Genomic DNA, 18,713 nt, shown 5'->3' on the forward strand with positions numbered 1-18,713 from the left:
AGGCCAACATTTACTGTGGAGCCGGGCTCATTACCGGCGGCTAAGCCCAAGGGACAGACTAGACTGGCACAGTCTCCTGACAACAGGGTGACACCGCCCGTCTTTAGAGGTATGTGTGACACAAATCCATCACTGCCAACATTTTATGGACACAGATGACGGCAAGATGCTCAGATTGATCACTCAACTATAGGTCTTTCTTCGCTTTTTCTTGTAAAAGTCTGTTTTTGTTTTTATTTTTATTTTGTCTCATCTTTAAACTTTTCACGTATTTGTCTTATTAATTAATCAAATCATCCACAACCAACTGGAGATAATTATCAGATGTTGATGTCCGTTTGCTCTTTAATAACCTGACGCACAGATAGCTAATTAGGGAACATTTATAGCACCAGTTCCAGAGATTCTGAGAACTGGACGTCAATAATCGTTAGTAAGGACGCATGAGGAATATTACGAGGCTTCAGCGACCCCTGGTGGTCAAACTGAGTAACACAGGCAGTGATTTCATGTGGAGTTTACAGTATTTATTATAACAATAAGAGAACAATACTGAGAGGGAAAAAAAGGGACGAACCTCGACTTAATTACGATGGCACTGTGTATACCTCTGTATTTACATCACACACACACCACAAACACATGTGTCTCGACTTCCCCCCTCCATTCACAGTACAACACGGCTACAAGTTGACCACACGATAGTAAACGTATGAAACAATATGAATTAAGAGAAGTTAACGATATGATGCCAAACGCTCACGAGCATAAATAATCCACTGAAAGTACCAGCATACTGTACAAAAAAAATATGTGAAATCACTCTTTATGAAGTGTGTAGTGTTTGAGACAATAAATAGAAACAGAAGCACTGAAAACATCTTGTGCGGTGATATCAACAGGGACGATGATGTGGAGCAACAACAGTTCTGTACATTTGAGGCCTCCTCTCGTTGCACTGTTGTTACCTGTGGGCCCTCGTCAGTGAGAATAATAATGATAGTAGTAATAATAATAATAATAATAATAATAATAATAATAATAATAAAGATGCATCTGTCATATTCACAATAAAGTTATTGATTTCTTCTCTTTTTTTGACTGATGCCTCTGATTTCGGTTCTTATGTTTAACATAAATTATCTAGTCTCTGTTATTGATCAAGAACTGATCAAACGCATCCCCGCAATGTTTTCCCCTCAAAATGCTGCACTCTGCCGGTCAGCTTTTTCCCACGCTTACATACCTTTCACAGAGGGCACTCCACTCCAGCTTCAGCTCTTCACTAAACAAAGTAAGTAATGCTCATTGTGATGACTTTCATTCCTCTCTCAACAGTACAACACAGTGAAAAAAGGCACCGTCTGCTCACTCAAAGCTCCTTTAAATGTAACACCACAGCCTTTTTTGGCTTTTGTACTGTATTTTCTATGAAAAATCTACCGGAGCTTCTTTTGGAAAAAAAAAAAAAATCTCAAAAAAGTCTTTAACTTCTTTAGTGGTGGTATACTGATCAGCTTTTTCTTAAATTGACCGTGCACCAACAGCAGTAAAACAGCTATGCGCACTGTACTTATACCACGTGACGCCAATTTGCCTGGTAACACTTGCACTTTGGATCCAGTTTTACTCACGCTGCCATACGGGGGCAGCACAAGTCTCCCTGGACGAGATCCGGTGTGTGCGTGTGTGCCTAGGAGGAGGAGTCCTCCTCCACAGGGTGGAGAGCGTGCCTCTTCAGCAGTGTCTTTAGTATTTCCACCTCCCGCTCCGCCTCCCTCAGCTTCCTACGTAGTGTCTCATTGGCTTTCTGCAGCTTCTGGTTGTCCTGGGAAAGACACAGAAGACATGCGTGATGTAAACTAGCTGCGGCCCATTAAGGTGCTGTTAGGAGTGAAAGCCTGACACTCACTGATTCCAGGGATTCATAGGGGAGTTTGTTGTCCTCTTCTGGTTCTTTAGGCGCAATGGACGCCCTGTTTTCCCACTTGGCACAGTGTCGCTGTTTTCTCTGGGGCACGGGGCTGGGGCACGAGGTGAGGGTGGGCGTTATTGGGATCAGCAGAGACGGCTGAGCGCGGCCAGGCTCAGGCGATGCGGAGGAGAGCTGGGGTCCCTCTGTCTGGGTGCCGCTGTGGACCCTCTGAGGCCTCGAGTGGGGGGTAACCGGAGAGTCTGGGCTCCAGTCTTTGCTGTCATCCGACTGGTAGGGAAAAGGGAATTCCTCTGAACCTGGAGAGTGCAGCATCATTAGGATTTATTTCAAAAGACACAAATGGAAAAAATATTGCAAACGTTCATGAACTTGACTCTTCACATTGGCCTTTGATCACTTCATCTAAGTAATCGACAACCACAAAACAAAATGACTCAATTCAGATAACATATAGTACGTCAAAGAGAGTCATCCGCAGAGGGGCGTGTTAATATAGCCGCCGTGGTTTTAAGATATGTCTCACTGAGTCAGTCCATATTAAGTAAAATCGAAAGTTCTTCTGTTCTGAATATAGATTCTTTCTCGCAGTAGGAGGGCAGCTTCATTATTACTGTAAGTCAAACAGGGAAATAACCTTGACTGTAGACCCTGTGCTCTGTTTTTTTTTTTTTTTTTCGTTTTTTTTTTAAGCTGCAGCAAACTGCAGAGAAAATCGTGTACATTCTGTCTTTTCTTGTTTTCTGTACAGTGCGGCAGGCTGCAGTGATTACAGGAAACATCACGGCTTGCGTGATAAACTCGCTTCTGAGCGAGTTTTTGCCAGCAGATGGCACGCAACACAGAGACCTACTGTTAACTGATGTCACATTAGTGTTGTTGTCTGCATAACTTAGGTGAGAGTGTGGGTTTGTGGGAACTTGTGTAAGAGGGTTCTATTTGTTGTGACTGTGTGAGGAATAAAATGGTGTGCATTCATCACTCGTGATCAAGCCCACCCTCTGAAGTGCCCGTGGTGACAGACGTGAAGCTCGGCGTCGGGCTGTCGATGGTGCTGGTCAGCCTGGTGTTCTTCTTGCACTCGAACGCCACCTGGTCCTTGCACAGCTTGTGGCAGTTCATACCGCAGTCTGCGCAAGCCAGAAGAATGCACAACATGTCAGGAACAGGAACTCGAGTCTCACATCGGCAAACTGACTTTCTGCCGACTTCTCTTTGAACACTGTCTGTTCTGCAAACGCGGTTCTCTGAGCTTTGCACACTTACTGTCAAGGAAACAAATAGCTCTCGGGCCTTTTGAGGGACGGGGGAGGGGGAAAAACTGTGGTTCTGGCTGCAGTCTGGTTTTTTTTGTGTGTGTTGTTTTTTTGTTTTTTTTTGATGTGCTGCAAGGTTTCAGCTAGCAATGTGCAGCACAGAAAACCACAGTGCACCTTCTCAACATAGCTATGCTTCACCTGCTCCCCACAAGACGCTGCGTGACACTTCATTTTTACACGGTACTGACTGACATTTGGCAAACGATAGATGTGCACACGATGAAGTGCCATAATTACCTTTGCATCTGTAGCCTTGCTTGATGACACCCCACAGCTGTGATATCGAATATGGGGGGGGGGAAAAAACATCACCGAATGTCAAAAGCAAACAAACCTCAAAAAATAACACAACACCCATTCAACTTGTGCTGCGACTTACAAATCCTGAGCAGTTGTCACAGAAGGTGGGTTTCATGTAAGTGGTCTCCTGGAAGTTGTGGACAAAGCCAAGGCCCAGTTTGGAGCAGATGACGCTTGCCCTCATGAAATAGGCTGTGATCTCCTCTCGGCTGACGAGGCCCTCTCTGCACAACCATAGCACATATGGAGCGTCATTTAATAGAGGAGCTTAAATCATACAGTATATACAGGAAGTAAACACTTTAACCACATTTTCAGATCTTAGCTTCGTATTATAATGTCTGCTAATGCATCAAACAACCCCATCCTCCCCATGGGTTAAACACTATTCTCTAATGTACAAACTGTGACATCAGTGATGGTGGTTTTCACACAGGTCCATGAATGAGGAGTGACAAGCCTCTCTTTGGTTTGTGAGCATCATGTACCAGTCTGCATGCATGAGAAATAAAGGAGTGATAATGTTGTGGTGGAGGGTTAGTGTTAGGTCTGCAGCTATTTTATGCTTCCTGTTGCTACACTCGTCACTACAAATACCACCCTTTCTTTTCTCTCCCCTGTAGTCGCGAATGAGCCGAGTGCGTGACCCGTGAAACACTCACTTCTCTTTGTCCATGACACAGAAGGAGAAGGGAAAGCTAGCAGCAATTTTCTCAAATTCCCCTTGAGAAATGAAGCCGTTCTCGTCGTGATCGTAGTTCTTAAACACGGACTGTGAGAGAGACAAGAGGCAAACACCATTGTTGCTTGGAAATTAGTGAACAATAGCTGCGAGAGCAGCCTGTCAAAATGGCAGCATCCAGAAGAATAGTTCAAATAAATGATCGTGCTTATATAACTGCAGCGCCGCGTAGCCATGCAGAGGCTACACTTGAAAAAAAGAAAAAAGAAAAAAAAAAGGAAGCACTTACATCCACCATTCTCTGCACATGTTTGCTGATGGTTCGGGGGTCAGGTTTAGGAGCCACTCCTGATGCCCAGTCCACAACCACTGGAGGTCTAGAGGGGGTGGCTGGCTGATAGAAAATTAATTAGTCATTAAAAAAAACAAGCCTGTGCAGGCAGATACACATGTAAAATATTATCTGAGCAGTGCTAACAACTAGATTTATTCATAACCTGCTCTACAGAAGCAGAAGCAACACTGTAAACTAGCCAGGCATCACATAAACTCAGAGCTAAGTAACATTTAGGACCTGAAACACTGGTATTTTTTACACTGGTAGTATCATTAAGTATTTCAACATTTTGGGAAATAGATTCATTCTCTTTCTTGCAGAGAGTTAAACGAGGGGGTTAATGCAACTAGAAACTCTCATGTCTGTAGTTGTAGCTAGGGTGTGATTTTGGCAGCATTTCCCATGTGTTCCCGGTCTTTTCCCTATGCTGGCTGCAGCTTCATATTTAGCGAGCTGCTTTCCCCCTGTTTCCAGCCTTTATGCTGAGCTATAAATGGCTGCAGATGTAGCTTCATGAGAGCGGTCTGAATCTTCTATACTTCTACCCATTGCAAGTTAACAGGCTACTTGTTTCAGTATGTCGCCGGTCTTAAACTAAGCTACCTGGCCACTGGCTGTAACTTCAAATTTGGCATAAAGACGTGAGAGTGCTATCAATCTTTTCCACTAATGTGGCAAGAAAGCGAATGAGCATATTTCCAAATAAATGTCAAACTATTCCCTCAAAGCGAAAACTTGAAGAATCTCTGCCTCTATGACTCACAGGTGCTTTACAGTTCTTGGGTTCCCTGGTGTAAGACAGTTCATAGATCTCATCCTCGGTGTAGTAAAGGTCCAAGGACAGCTGCGGGGCAGGAGAGATCACATGTTAGCACACGGGGGGTAAACAGAATGAGAAAAGATCTCTCGGCGTATCTAGATGTTTTCTCCTTGAAACATGTTTGGACGAGGGGCAAAATCAGATCACAGGGCAACTCTTTTTTTCTCTTCATGGGCATTCTGCCATTCGAGTACGATTACACAGATAACACAACAATACAGCTATCTGAACTCACTCTCATTCACACTCGGTTCGTCACCCACACACTCATAGATCATAGACTCTCATCGCGCCCACACACAGGAGTGCGGACAATCCACATGCTGTAACGCGCTCATTTGCATCTGTGCTGGCGTTCAATACAACCTAGTGAATCACGCGAAGATACATGGTGATTTGATGAGAAATGCAAAAGTTGCAGTGAGGGGTGCGCTACCGTCAGCAGATGGACCAGGTCCTTGTTGGCGTCCAGCTTGGGGGGGATCTGCTGGAGCTGGATCAGCTCATTGATGTGGTTGTAGAGGGCCTGGAGCTTCTGGACGTTCACCTTGTTGTCCTCCACGTAGTCCGACATGGCTTCATTGACCGAAATCAGGTCTTTGAGGTGGACGCCCAGGATAGGGATTTTAAAACCCGTACACCTGTTGTACGCTTGTCTGTAGTTGTCATAGTTTCTGCAGGAGGACAGCAGGTCTGTCATCTCGTTCAGTACCTGAGGAGGAAATAGAAACCATTTGTAATGATTAACGTGAAGGTGTTTCGGCTCTGTTATCGGCTGGATCTCGCTACGGTAGGAGTCGTTCACCTTGGTGACCTCACTGGGTACATGCGAGGTGGTGTCCTTCAGTCTGGAGATCGAGCTGTGACACAGCCCTCCCACCACCGCCATTAGTGTGTTGTAATTGTGCATAAGGTGTAGACACTGTTGGGACACACACACAAACACATGAGAAGAAATGCACACGTATCAGTACATCCGCGCGCACACGTATAAACACGCACAATTAAACTTGTTCCAGGTAGCCCTGGTTATATAATGCGCAACACTGCCGTTACATAAGCCACTTATATTGTTGGCTTTTTCTTACTGCGCTCTGATATCTCACTCTTTTTTGGAAGTGCTTTTCCCTCTCTTTTCAGCTCTCTAATTCGTGCTGTCACTGGAGCATTATGGTGTGAAATTCGTTTCCACACCCGTGGGTTTCAAGGTTGACAGCAGTGAGCAGCAGCAGACTGGTGCATTAGTGTTGCAGTGCAAGAGGTCCTCCAGAGTACAAGTCTGACTAACGGCTCCCCGAAGCCAGCGTGTCACTTCTCAGCAGGCTGCATGCAGCTTGACATTGGAGTGGTTTAAACAAGCTAGTTCCGATCTGTGACTGCGCTCACGAGTCGTTTCTCTCTTTTCCACTTCCCTAATCCCCTCAGTGTCTAAGTGTGTTCCACTTGATGGCTCCATTAGTGTGCATTCAGTTAATATTTTTCTATTGGTAAAATCTTTGGATGTGCTAAAAGCCCACAGCAGAGCTCTCAAGAATCATTACCTGCTCTCTGTGAATATGCATTACGCAACTGCTAATTATGTGGCATCTACAGTGTGGACAAAAGGCTGTCATTAGTTAGATAAGGTGTGTGAACAGCAGCACACAGCAGAGATGCGAGCAGAGAGGAAATGTGTCAAAGATAGTTGCATTTTTTTTCTCTGTTGCTAAACCAGGAACAGAAAGTGTAACAGTGAAGGGTTGACTGAAGCGCTACCTGAGCCACGTGGATAAACTTGGTGAAAACCTCCGCCCTCAGCTGCGCGGTCGGCCGGCTCAGCACCATCAGCTGAACCCACTGGGAGATACCATTGCACAGGGCGATGGAACGCTCCATCACAGGGATGTCCTTCATGCAGCACTTGCGAATGTAATTCTGGTAGTCTACAAACTGGCACAGAGGGCAGAGAGAGACGAGCATGAAGTGCTGTACGGAAACTGCGAGGCATTTCCCCTGGGGAGGAAACAGCCTAATGGTTTCTTTTAACTCACAGAGATGCATGTCGAATGAGCACGCCATCAACAAAGAAATAATAAGCTATGCAGTGAGCAGTCTTTTAGCGTGTGTACTCACTGATATCCTGCAGAAGGACTTGAATTCCAGGTACGTGAGATGGTCAGCCAGCTCGATGGGCTCCAGATGGTCGAAAAGGAGAGAGACCTTCCTCTTCTTGCTGCTGTTAGCTTTGATTTTCTGGCTGGCCTTCCACGACCAGTCACGCTCGTTTCTAGAACGCATCACGGAAAATAACGCAAACCACATCTACAATCAGCAATGGTTAAATGACGGCATGAGCAGACATATGTTGATGCGGTTAGGCATTGCTCATCAACTTAAGTTGGAGTTGAGACGCAGAAACTTTCAAAAGGCACCCGTATGGTCAATGACATATCAGTTTTGCAATACTATGTGTAAAATGTGTCAAGGTTCGTAATGGGTTTTTTGGGACTTCTTGGGTGACAGGACATGGGATGAGACAGAGGGGATGATATGCAGCAAAAGGTCTCAGGTCAGTCTCAGACCCAGCGCTGCTGCTGTGAGGACCCAGCCTCTGTACATGGGCTGCTCGCTCTAACAACTGAGCTACCGGGGCGCTCCCATAAAACTAATTGTTGACCAAAATTTCGACGATTCAGTGGTACCAGCTTCTGAAAAGGAAATATTTGGTGTTCTAAAATAGTTTTCTATGATAGTTAACAATATCTTTTGGGTTTGGGTTAAGGAATCTGAAGATGTCAGCTTCGGGTCTGAGAAATTGTGATCGTCATTTTCTGATTGATTAATTATTTAAAAAAAAAAAATCCAAGGGAAGATTTATAGACTGACTTTTCTTTTTATTACCAAGTAGTCAAGGGCTGAAAAGATGTGGAAGCATATTAATTTGCTGAATTTTACTGAAAATCATCTTTAGTTGCAACCAAGTAGGTTAAATGACATGCTGGAGCAAGAAGATACTCGATGTCAAACTGTGTGAAATCTTTGATCTAACTTCGAAGACGCACAAGCGGCCTCACGTTGGTCGCAGTTCAAAGTCTGTATTCTCGCTCGTGACTGATTTCAGTATTTTCCATGACTGAACAAACAACCGAGAGTCGTGTGGGCCTAATGTCAGTTGCCAGCTGGTCAGAGATTAACACTTACATCCACTTGGTCTCTAGGAGCGAGCAAAGATGCTCCTGTCCCTGCTCTCTGATCAGCTCGCGAAACTCTTCCAGGCTGTCTGACAAGCTGTGGTTCAACCGGAACATCACCCAGAATTCCTGGATCCAGTGCCTGGGGGTCAGGAAGACACCACGTGACTGATACGGAGGAGAGACGACTGAAGTGAGGCTCTTAAAATGTGTCAGCAGGTTAAACTGACCTGATGAAGAAGCAAATCCTCTGGCACTCTGCCGGCTGCTCATTGTCCAGCGCTACTTTAAATGTAATGGCTTGGGTTAAGGAGCAGACGTGGTTATCAACCTGAGTAATGTGCAGTTTTATCTGAAAGTTAATTCTTGGGATTCATTTCAGGAATCAGCAGCGTTTCAGGCCCACTCACAACTTTGTGTAGGTGAAAACAGCTTGTCAGTGAATCTGCTGGTCCTCGATTATTCTTCGGGACGGGAGTGTTTTGAGTAAATAAGGAACATATGGTCGAATTTCCTGCGCTGTTACTTTTGCACAAGCGAAAGTCTTTCATGAAAACAAAAAAAAAAAACAAAAAAAAAAAGACTACACGAACTAAACAAAAAAGGCGAACAGAAGTGGCATTTGGCGATGTGGGAGGAGGCGACTGCACGAAGCGAAACTCTGATGAGCACCGCTGAATCATTCTGGCATACAGAAGTAGGTGAATAACAGAATGGACAAAGAAAAAGCACACAATCGGTGCCTCATATACTGTGGAGCGGCTGCTGTGTCATGTGCATTGTTTACTGGTAGGACGTTTCAATCAATGTCTCGCTGTTTCTGTCCTCCGTCTTGCACACACTGACCACAAAAGCGTGGCCCCCATCGATTTTTATACAGCGCACACGAAAGCGGGCCCTTGTCATGCGAAGTAGCTCCCGTAAACAGACTGACACTATAGCTCTCGACTGGCAGAAATCAGCGTGAAGTGATGCACATAAAAAGGCTAATTGCGTCATGGGAGCAGACGCACTGCCCACGCAATCCCAAGGCCAGGCTGTGATGAAGGCTGTTAATGGCCCCTGTGTCTCTTCCCTGATCCTAACCCACACAGTGAATTCATTTGATGTATCCTTTTGGGTCTTCGGCTCAGAACGAGAGGGTTAAAAATAGCAGGGGGGAGGGCATTCGGCGTTGAGCGCTCTGACGTGGGTTTGCGTGATTCGGGGGGCCTCTTCAAGCAAGAGTGGGTCTGTGTTTATATATAGTTGAAGGGGACTTGTGTCTGAAAGAGGCAGAGGTAATTAACACCTGAAACCCCCCCCCAAGGCAGCTCGCCTGGGCCACTGGCCTCCTCTGAGAGGCTGTGTGACGCCACCGCAGCTCCCTGAATGGAGGCCTAGATTACAGGCCCCCCCCCCCTCCACTCAGGTCACAAGACGCCGCAACAACACAACAACACAAAAGATTATTTTTCTAGGTGCGAAGTGGCGAAAAAATGGAAGAGATGGAATCAAACGTTTTAAACGGGAACAAATACGCGCTGGTAATAGACTCCCTGTTATTGAACGCATGGGATACAGGGCCCCACAGTGAAGGACATTTACACGCAGGCGGAGATGTAAAAGGTCTGAAGCGGCTGACAGCAGGAGTAAACACGAAGTGCCACTTGCCTATCACATTTTGCACTGACAGCTACAGGCTGCATTGTAAGCCAAGTGCAAGCTTGATTGCCTGTTGCTGTTGACAACCACAGGAAAGCAGCACACAGCTCGCAGCGATATGAGCCGATCACTGCGAGAAAATCCATCCTACCAAGTCTATTAGTCTAAATCCTAGTCGAAACGTCTCCTTCATATACGATAAGGGTGTAAGACACAATCACCTAAAATGCCCCTATGACATGTATTTGTTGTTTGTTTCACTTCCGGTGCTCAAAACTGACCAGCCCACTGTCTGAATCATCTGTCTGGGGTGCGGTGGCAGGAAGTTATGACTTCACGCCGCACTGCTGAAGGATATAGAGCAATGAGTTTGTCGAGCAGGTCGCTGGAGGAGATGAGGAGACGGTGCATGGTCAGGCTGATGTTCAACAGGTGGCTGCTCCCACACACGCAGCCAGCCGAGTCTGCAAGACAAAAAAAAAAAATGTTCACACACTTCAAATGATCAGGTCTTGTTGTTAAATCTTATTGATAAAGCCAAAAAATCCCTGCCTCTTGAGACCCTTGATTCCAGTAAGGAAAACTCCCCACAATAAAAAAACAACACAACCAGGAACAATAAACTTTTTAAAACAAAACTAGTGCAAAAAAACAGTAAACTTATAAGAAATGTAATAATTATTAATGATCCCAATAATCTTTTCCTGCTTTATAATCTCTAAAAAGTTCTAGTTTTGCATACCCTTATATATGCGATCGGCTATGATCTGATAATATCAGACAACTGATATATCTGTCAGACAATCTATATATTATCTTACTGTCACAAATTATTATGAAAAACAACTCAACTCAACAATGGGAAATCATTTCTTGAAACAGCACTGTACTATTTAGCCAAAGCAGTGAGAATAAGATACTTGTTTGGGACTAATGTCGGCAGCAGCTTAATATCCTTGTACCAAAAGAAATGATGGTTCCCTCATCACAATAAAGAAATGTGTCGCCCAGTGTGTTGTGGCTCCCTAGGGTGTTTTTTTTGGACAACAATCGATCTCATTGGAATAAGCTGCATCAGGCTTTGTACTTGTGAGCAGGATCAATTCGTTCCGGAAATGTGGTGCCTTATTCTTTAGTATTTTGGGGATGAACTGCAATGATGGATGGACAACAAAAACACAATGTCCACTGATGCAGACTCTTGTATTATTATATTTCATTCATTTCATTCTATTTTCTGATGTTACGCACTGGAGTGAGGACGAGCAAAGAAATATATTGTAAACTGTCATGGGAAATACATTATTTCCATCAAGTACATCAGCGGGTTGGGTTAGCCAGGTAAAACACCAACCGATGCGCACACTGTAACGTTTCATCATACAATCCGCAGACCCACGTCTGTGAAGATCTGCCTTTTTCCGCCGATTGTGAGAACCACTGCGGCTTGTTTGTCTCACTAACTCCTCGCTTCCTTTTTCCCTGTGTGTATATCTCACTTCCTCTCTTTGTGCCCTGACCACCTTCCTTTATCTTGGTCGTCTGACGCTACGCCGCTGCCAAGCATCTCGAGACCCACGGAGTGAGAAATTTCGTTGTCACCCACTTTTCAAAAAAAACAACAAAAAAAAACCAACAACCTCTTGTGTGCAAAAATATTGCGAGACGTCACAATGCCAGGTCTGACCTATAATTGTAAGAAAACACATTTTCCTGCCCACTTAGGCGAGGTGAACACAACACTTATCTTCCGTGGAAACTTGAAGCCGCTGCGAGGCGCGCTGAATTAGTGGCTGACATACAGAGGGAAGTGCTTTTAATTGCATGCTTGAAAAATATTATTTATGTATACTGAAGGACAATTTTAGATTTTATTGCCCCACTCCCCCCAATAATCTGTAAAGAAGGAACAGACTGTGCTGGAAATATGAAGACTGACATTTGTGAATCCTCAAGCCGAGCATTGTTTCCCTTTAAGCCTCACCACTATTTTGACACCATCAAGGACATCAGGCGTCTATGGACACGCTTTCAAACCGAATCACCTTGGAAATACCTCGGCCGCCATGGCAACATGTTTTCTAATCTTTGTTATCTGTAAGCAACTCACTCCAGCCGCAGCTGACTAATCCAGCCCTCATATCCTGCACGGGGTGTGTTTCTGTTTGTAACACACAGCTGCCGCCACCAGCTAAAGCCGGCGAATGGCGATGACCTCATCAAGTCAATAAGAGAGTAAAAAGAGACAAGTGAAAAAGCGTCTTGTCTTTTAAAATCACACGGCCAGTTAACTGGCAACGCTCCAGTGAAGTTAAGACACAGTTAAACAAAGCAATATCCACTTCTCCTTCTCGATCTGAACAGTGTGGGAACTCAGCTATGAACCCGTTTTCATGAAAATATTAATACACACACGTGTTTCAGTCCACGCTCTGATAACAATCAGGTGTGAATCAGCCAAAGCCAGACAAATTCACAAACAGGAAGCCATGACTCTCCGTCAGGTAAACAATTGCCCCATCCTTTTTTTCACAACTTTCCGACCACTAACCCTCCCCGTGCAGGGTTAATTGCAAGAGGAAATCCTCTCCGCACCGTCTGTTCTTCACTGGAAAATTAGGAAAGCTGCCACCCGCTGCACTGGAACATACCAAACCCGTACGGCTGGCGAACGCTGGTGAGGGCACACAGCGCCTGACCTACTTTTTTAAGGTTATCTTGGACGTTCATCAGTGGATCCAAACTCGCTTTTCCTTGTTTTGACAGAGCACATCAGATTAGACGGTCTCTGTGTTTCAGAGGAATGCGAGTCAGCAGCACAGTGATGTTTATCTCTCTGCGCTCTCAACAAACTTTATGGACTTGGTCTGAATTTTATAGGCTACATTAGAGCAGAGATTCCCAATTAAGGGTATCTGTACCCCAGGGAGTAGGCTGCCTCTCCGGGGGGGGGGGGTACATGGACGGACTGTGGGGTGTCTGTGTTGGGCAGGATGTCAGATTTAAATGAAAAACATATACCCACATATTGAACCTGCTATCACACTTTGACATCACATGACAAAAGGTGACAGTTAACTAAATGTAAAAATATGTAAACAGCTGGAAAATTCAGAAAAATGGATAAGGGGCTGAAATAGAAAAGGCATGGATAAACAAATAGTATAGCTAAAAGCAAAGGATGGTTAGCCTAAAGTAATAAACTAATTGTTGCCCAAAGGTTAGGAATATAGAAATAAAGTTAAAATACCTAGCTAAAAATAATGGATAATGAAAACAACTAAATGTGTTAAAAGTATTCTTAATCGATAAACTGTTAATTAGCTAAAAGTATCTGATAAACAGTTGGGCTAGTTAGCTCAAAGTAATGGACCAGATAGTTAGGCCTATATACGTTAACTTTTTAAACAGCTAAAAATAATGGATCCATAACAAGTAAAAGTCACTGCTGAAATAGTTAGTAATGGAAAATGATTTAAAATAGCTTAAAGGGACATCAGAAATAGTTAGCCTTCAGTAATGAATAATATGGTTTCACATAGCTAAAAGGAACAGCTATAATACCTAGCTTAAACTCATGGATACTATGATTTGAATAGCTTATAGGAACAGTTGACATAGTTAGCTAAAAGTAATGAATTACGTAGTTGAAACTACTAAAGGAAAAGCTTAAATATTAAGCCTAACATGAATAATTAATGGTGAAAAATAAAGGAAATGGGTCTATGGTTGAAATTTTCTGCCACTGTACATGAAAGTATAATGGATACAATCAATGACAGTTCAATAGCATGATTAATGAACTATTATATCCACTTATATATCATTAAAAAACAACTACTCTAGACATAGAGGGCCTTCTATCAGACCAACAGAACACTAGTTCCCACTGTAAGAATACTGTTCAGTGACACATAGTTTTTTTAATTGATATATTTAAATTTAAATATATATGTACACACACACACACACACACACACACACACACACACAAACTGTAGATAGTAATTATAACATATACATGTATGTATTAGGCCGACACTGTTCAGCACATGCAGCCTGGTACAGCCGTGTGGTCCACAGACGGTGATGATGTCAGCAGCTATTGATCCACACCTCGCAGTGCTCTGCATTTCAAAGGCTGGTCAGCATCTGAGGACCACTGTTAGGGGAGCTGACCTTTCGGCGCAGCCAGGCTTGAAGCTGGCTGCCACCAGGTAATCCTTCAAATAGCTCCTACGTGCACTCTCACATTTTGAAAAAAGGTGGCAGGACTCGCGGACCTCGGGGGTTCGCCTGTGATGTGAGCCGGGGAGGAACAGGGCTGTACGAGCATTTCACCGGGAGAGGCTGCTCAAGGAAACCCCCCCATTCATAACACACTGTAGGACACCCAAGCGGAGATACGGGCGTATGGATCTCACATTTTGCATAGTGACAGTGAACGACTTTTTCAAATTAAAAACGTTTGCTTGGCTCTGTGTCACCCTGATTCAATTGTTCCCTTCGTGAATGTAAAACGAACAGCGGGGCTGTCATTACTGCCCGGATCTTCCTCTCCACAGACAAATGTAGTTACGGGATGTCATTTCATGTGCAGCCCATTGTAACACCTCTCCATCGCTCTTGCTCCGTGTGTGTAACCAGGCAACGGCAATTTGAAAGCTCGTCTCTTCAGAGACGCAATCACCATAACTCTGAGAGCACTCCAGACAACTTGATGAAGCCAACGATCTTTGCTTGATTGATCCAACTGCAGCCTACTCAATCACTGCTGTTCACTTTTTTTTCATAAAGAAGAAAAAAACAACCTCCAATAATAATGCACGAATCCACAAAATACAGCAAACCCCACACGTGCAGATGTATAAGAAATTGGAGTGATCATTGTGTTCAGTTTTAAACATTTTCACACCACAAAAAACTGAAAAAAAAACAAACAAACAAAAAAAAAAGCAGACTCGAGAGCGTCATAGGAGTGATATCTCCCTTAAAACATAAACTCCCACAATAAACAACAACGTCAATGTCAGGAAAATCCCTTTCCCCTCTGGTCAGAGACCTGCCTAAACTTGTTCTGAGATTTGCGCAAAATGCCAGGGCAACAACACAGACTTCTGGGAACCAGCTCCACTCTGTGATCTCATAAACTAAGACGGAGTGTTTTCCTGCCTTCGGGGCTTATCATCGTTTTGTTTTCTCAATAACAGAGACAAGCACTGCAGAAAAGCGTGAGTCAAACTCATAACAAAAGATGATCAGCGTTACACAAGCATGGCCCAGAAACACCTGCTGCACGCTTCGGGGTCACTGTTGCGCCATGGCGATCTGGACACCGGTGCCAGGAGCGGGTCAGACGTGGACTTACCGAAGGACTGCAGGCAGGTCTGGATGAGCTCCTCCCAGCTCGCCCCCTTGGTGAGGTGACCCAGGGGCATGGTGGACTTGCCCTGGGTGGTCTGGGCCGGGCTGGGTTTGTGGAACCTGTGAGGACGGCCCGGAGGAGAAACTCTAGACCTGGAGCTGCATCCTGGAGTCGCTCTCCTTGAGGAAAAAAAACAAAAAAAAACACCAAACACAAGAAGAGTGAGGGGGAGGAGGGCCTCGGTGGACCGAAAATGTGCCTTTTTTCTCTCTATCTCTGTCTATTGGCATATGAGGATGTAGAGCATGTGGACGAACAAACCATAATCTTATGATACCGCCGCAGATTATTACGCATGAAACAAGATGTGTTATTGCCGCAAATACTGGAGCCATTGTTGGAACTTCAGAAACCCCCCCGAGATTCTGCTATTCATTGTTCTCATTTCCTTCCTTTGACTGAGGGAAATACCGGTTGATTGCGGACATCCACTTTTAAAACTGTTGAGTGAACGGTAAACAAGAAGGAATTTATTTGAAAGAACATCTTTTTTTTTTTTTTTTTTACCTATTGCGCGTTTGTGCGCAAACTAGTTTGGCGACATGGGATTCACTTTTACGCACCGACTGAAGACGCAAATTAAGATCTGATCCACCGCTGAGCAGCAGTCACACCGCAATCCAGATAACTGAAATAATCAACTGTTGAATAAAGAGCGCACATTTCCGCCAAAACCACACCTGACGCCCTTCTTTTAAAACCAAGAGAAAAAAAAAAAGATTATCTGACTTACGCATCGTCCTTTCCCTTATCGTCCGACGCTACACTTTCGCTGTGGATGTTTTCTCGTGATTGACATCCCATGGCGAGGTACTGGGCGACGAGCGGCTGAACGAGGCTGTCCATCTGTGTTCTCCTCGATGGGAGCATTTCATCGCTCTGCTCGTCTAAGTGCGCCTCCGCGGTCTCGGCAGCATTGTGCTGACTCGTCAATGAACGTTACACAATTAAGAGTCACCCCCCAGCTCGTCTGCGAGTGGGCGGCCGCGGTGCCGGGCTTGTCACTCACACACGGAGTGGGCTCCCTCCGTGCGTGCTTTCGCTTCGGCAGCCTTCACGACTTGCGTCAAAAAAAAAAAAAAAAAAAAAAGTCGAGTTCCCACAGGTCCAATGTTTGGCAACTTTAATCAGATAATTAGTCTGGTCCCTGAAGGCAACACGTTGAGAGGCAGTTAGGACATGCTCACTGTCATCTCACTCATATGAAACCGCTCTAAAGATGACTAATCTGGTTATGGGTTGATTTCTGCATTCACTTTTCACAAATACGTTCATATTTATATATTCATAAGAGTATTCAATTTAAAAAAAAAAACAAAACAGGCAGGCTCCGTGTCCCCTGTGGGTCACATACATGCAGAAAACTGTTGGATGGTTCATCCCTTTTGTAGTTTACCAAAGCTTTTTGTTTGTTCAGTCTGCAGCACAGGAAAAGGGTGGACCTTCCTCTGAAGATAACAACGGCAGCGGATTCCAGTATGGCTCATATGGAGGATAAAGTTATTTTAGCGTGCTGTAGGTGGTCCCAGAGAGGATGTCGAAGTCCTGAGGTCTTTCAACTGCTTCGAGAAGTGAACCGAGTCTTATCACACGCATGTACCTGTGGCTTAACAATAGTTTTAGATAAAGCCCGAGCTCACCTAAAATAATGAAAAGTCAGGTGAAGTCGGGTGAAGTTTTGTGGTCCATCAAACTCCGAGAGACTTAAATCAAGACCCTATCTAATGTTTTGCGGACTGCGAAACTTCACCTGACTCGCCATTGCCATGAAAACTTTTGTTTTTGGGTGAACTTATCCTTTAACATCTGATTGCTTAAGTGACAGCCATGGGCCATAAAATGGCACAGTGATGGATATTTTATTTTTTTATTTTTGTTACTTTCCCTCAAAGAATCAATGACGCTCCTTCTTACTTCACATGTAATATTTCCAGTTCTATTACTTGGAAGACCGTTCACACTATCAGGGTGATAGTGTGAAAGGTCTTTCAAGTAATAGAACTGGACATTAAATTGATATTAGCTTTTCTCTGATGGTATAACATCCAATTTAAGCAAAAAGGAATGTAGTTTTTCACTTAACTTAAACCAAGTACAAACTCAGGAGGAGCAATTCACAGGACAAATGATAAAAGGTGCTCACAGTTTCCCAGACTGATCCTGGACCCCCCCGGAGCGTCCTCCCTTTGGTTAGGTGCCTCCCTGTCCACAGATGAACAATAGTCTGAGTTAGTAGTTTGAGTTAATGTGTTTCCACAGACAGGGTGAAGTCATGAGAACCTGTGTATTAGCAGCTGGTTACTTCTGATAAGATGGCTTGACTGTACCGCTGCTGCTGCTGCGATGCCTTTGAGCCTGCCCCCATGTGGGCTGAAGGCACATCTAGATCTGATTGGTTTCCATTCATGACATGAAGCCCACCACTGCTGGAAGAAATCCACAGCGTAAATAACAATACATTCACAAATAAACATATTTTATATGATGTTTCAAGGAAGTCAAGGAAGGACATTTTCATGAACTAGCATAAAATGCCATTTAGGGTGTCTCCACCCTCATGAGTCTCCACCCGGCTACAGTCAAAAAAACAAACACACACTGATAAGGAAAATTTGAAAGGCAGATTTGAGATTAGAGATTAGAAATGTACTGCAACTAAATGAGAGATTTGATTTAACTTATTCCAATGCAAGTAAACTCTTCTCGCTGCAGCACTGTTTTGGACGCTATATGAAACATTTGGGAGGATCATAATTCCACATCCGTTTATGATTATGCACTCTGATCGAGACGGTGCAAAGTTAATTTCCTCAAATCTCTGACAAAAAGGGGAACAAGGGCATACAAGTGTCAATGTTTAAAAGAGAGAACAGTTTTGTGATAGCAATGTAAACGTCACCAGTGACCTTTATTTGCATTTTCCTATTGTAAAGATATCTGACGTGTTTGCCATTTGGATTCAGACCATTTAAAGATGATCAGGTACCATTTCAGTCTTCAGTACTGTGGTCGGATGCAAAATATGCTGAATGGCCAATTAGTAGTCAGCCAGTCACTGCTGCCACCAGGCCGCATGCTGATTT

General features: G+C 44.2%; 1 protein-coding gene across 4 annotated transcripts; it reads right to left on the minus strand.

The window, feature by feature from the left end:
• Nucleotides 1–512: 512 nt before the first annotated feature.
• LOC119004370 (RAS guanyl-releasing protein 1-like) lies at nt 513–18,043 on the minus strand. 4 transcript variants are annotated; one of them, XM_037071214.1, is made up of 18 exons: nt 17,933–18,043; nt 17,774–17,832; nt 15,574–15,749; nt 10,564–10,669; nt 8,792–8,854; nt 8,572–8,703; nt 7,504–7,657; nt 7,147–7,320; nt 6,197–6,313; nt 5,828–6,103; nt 5,335–5,415; nt 4,524–4,628; nt 4,215–4,324; nt 3,632–3,776; nt 3,490–3,526; nt 2,932–3,063; nt 1,913–2,232; nt 513–1,828 (listed from the first exon to the last, which is right to left on the minus strand). In XM_037071214.1, the coding sequence occupies exons 3-18, from the start codon at nt 15,641–15,643 to the stop codon at nt 1,694–1,696; spliced, it is 2,157 nt and encodes a 718-aa protein (XP_036927109.1). In that variant the 5' UTR covers nt 15,644–15,749; nt 17,774–17,832; nt 17,933–18,043; the 3' UTR covers nt 513–1,693. The 4 variants fall into 4 exon arrangements, with proteins under 4 accessions (XP_036927109.1, XP_036927110.1, XP_036927107.1 ...); XM_037071215.1 differs by having other exon boundaries at nt 17,958–18,025; XM_037071212.1 differs by lacking the exons at nt 17,774–17,832; nt 17,933–18,043 and adding an exon at nt 16,364–16,690.
• Nucleotides 18,044–18,713: the final 670 nt, after the last annotated feature.

This window comes from Acanthopagrus latus, chromosome 16 (genome assembly GCF_904848185.1).
Source record: "Acanthopagrus latus isolate v.2019 chromosome 16, fAcaLat1.1, whole genome shotgun sequence".
Taxonomy (NCBI): domain Eukaryota; kingdom Metazoa; phylum Chordata; class Actinopteri; order Spariformes; family Sparidae; genus Acanthopagrus; species Acanthopagrus latus.

Coding starts and splice junctions, on each gene's coding strand:
- LOC119004370 (XM_037071212.1), bottom strand. CDS start 16,500: ATGCTCCCATCGAGGAGAACACAGATGGACAGCCTCGTTCAGCCGCTC. Junction 8,704..8,791: donor AGGATTTGCTTCTTCATCAG/GTCAGTTTAACC, acceptor CCTGACCCCCAG/GCACTGGATCCAGGAATTCT. Junction 3,527..3,631: donor GTGACAACTGCTCAGGATTT/GTAAGTCGCAGC, acceptor TCGATATCACAG/CTGTGGGGTGTCATCAAGCA.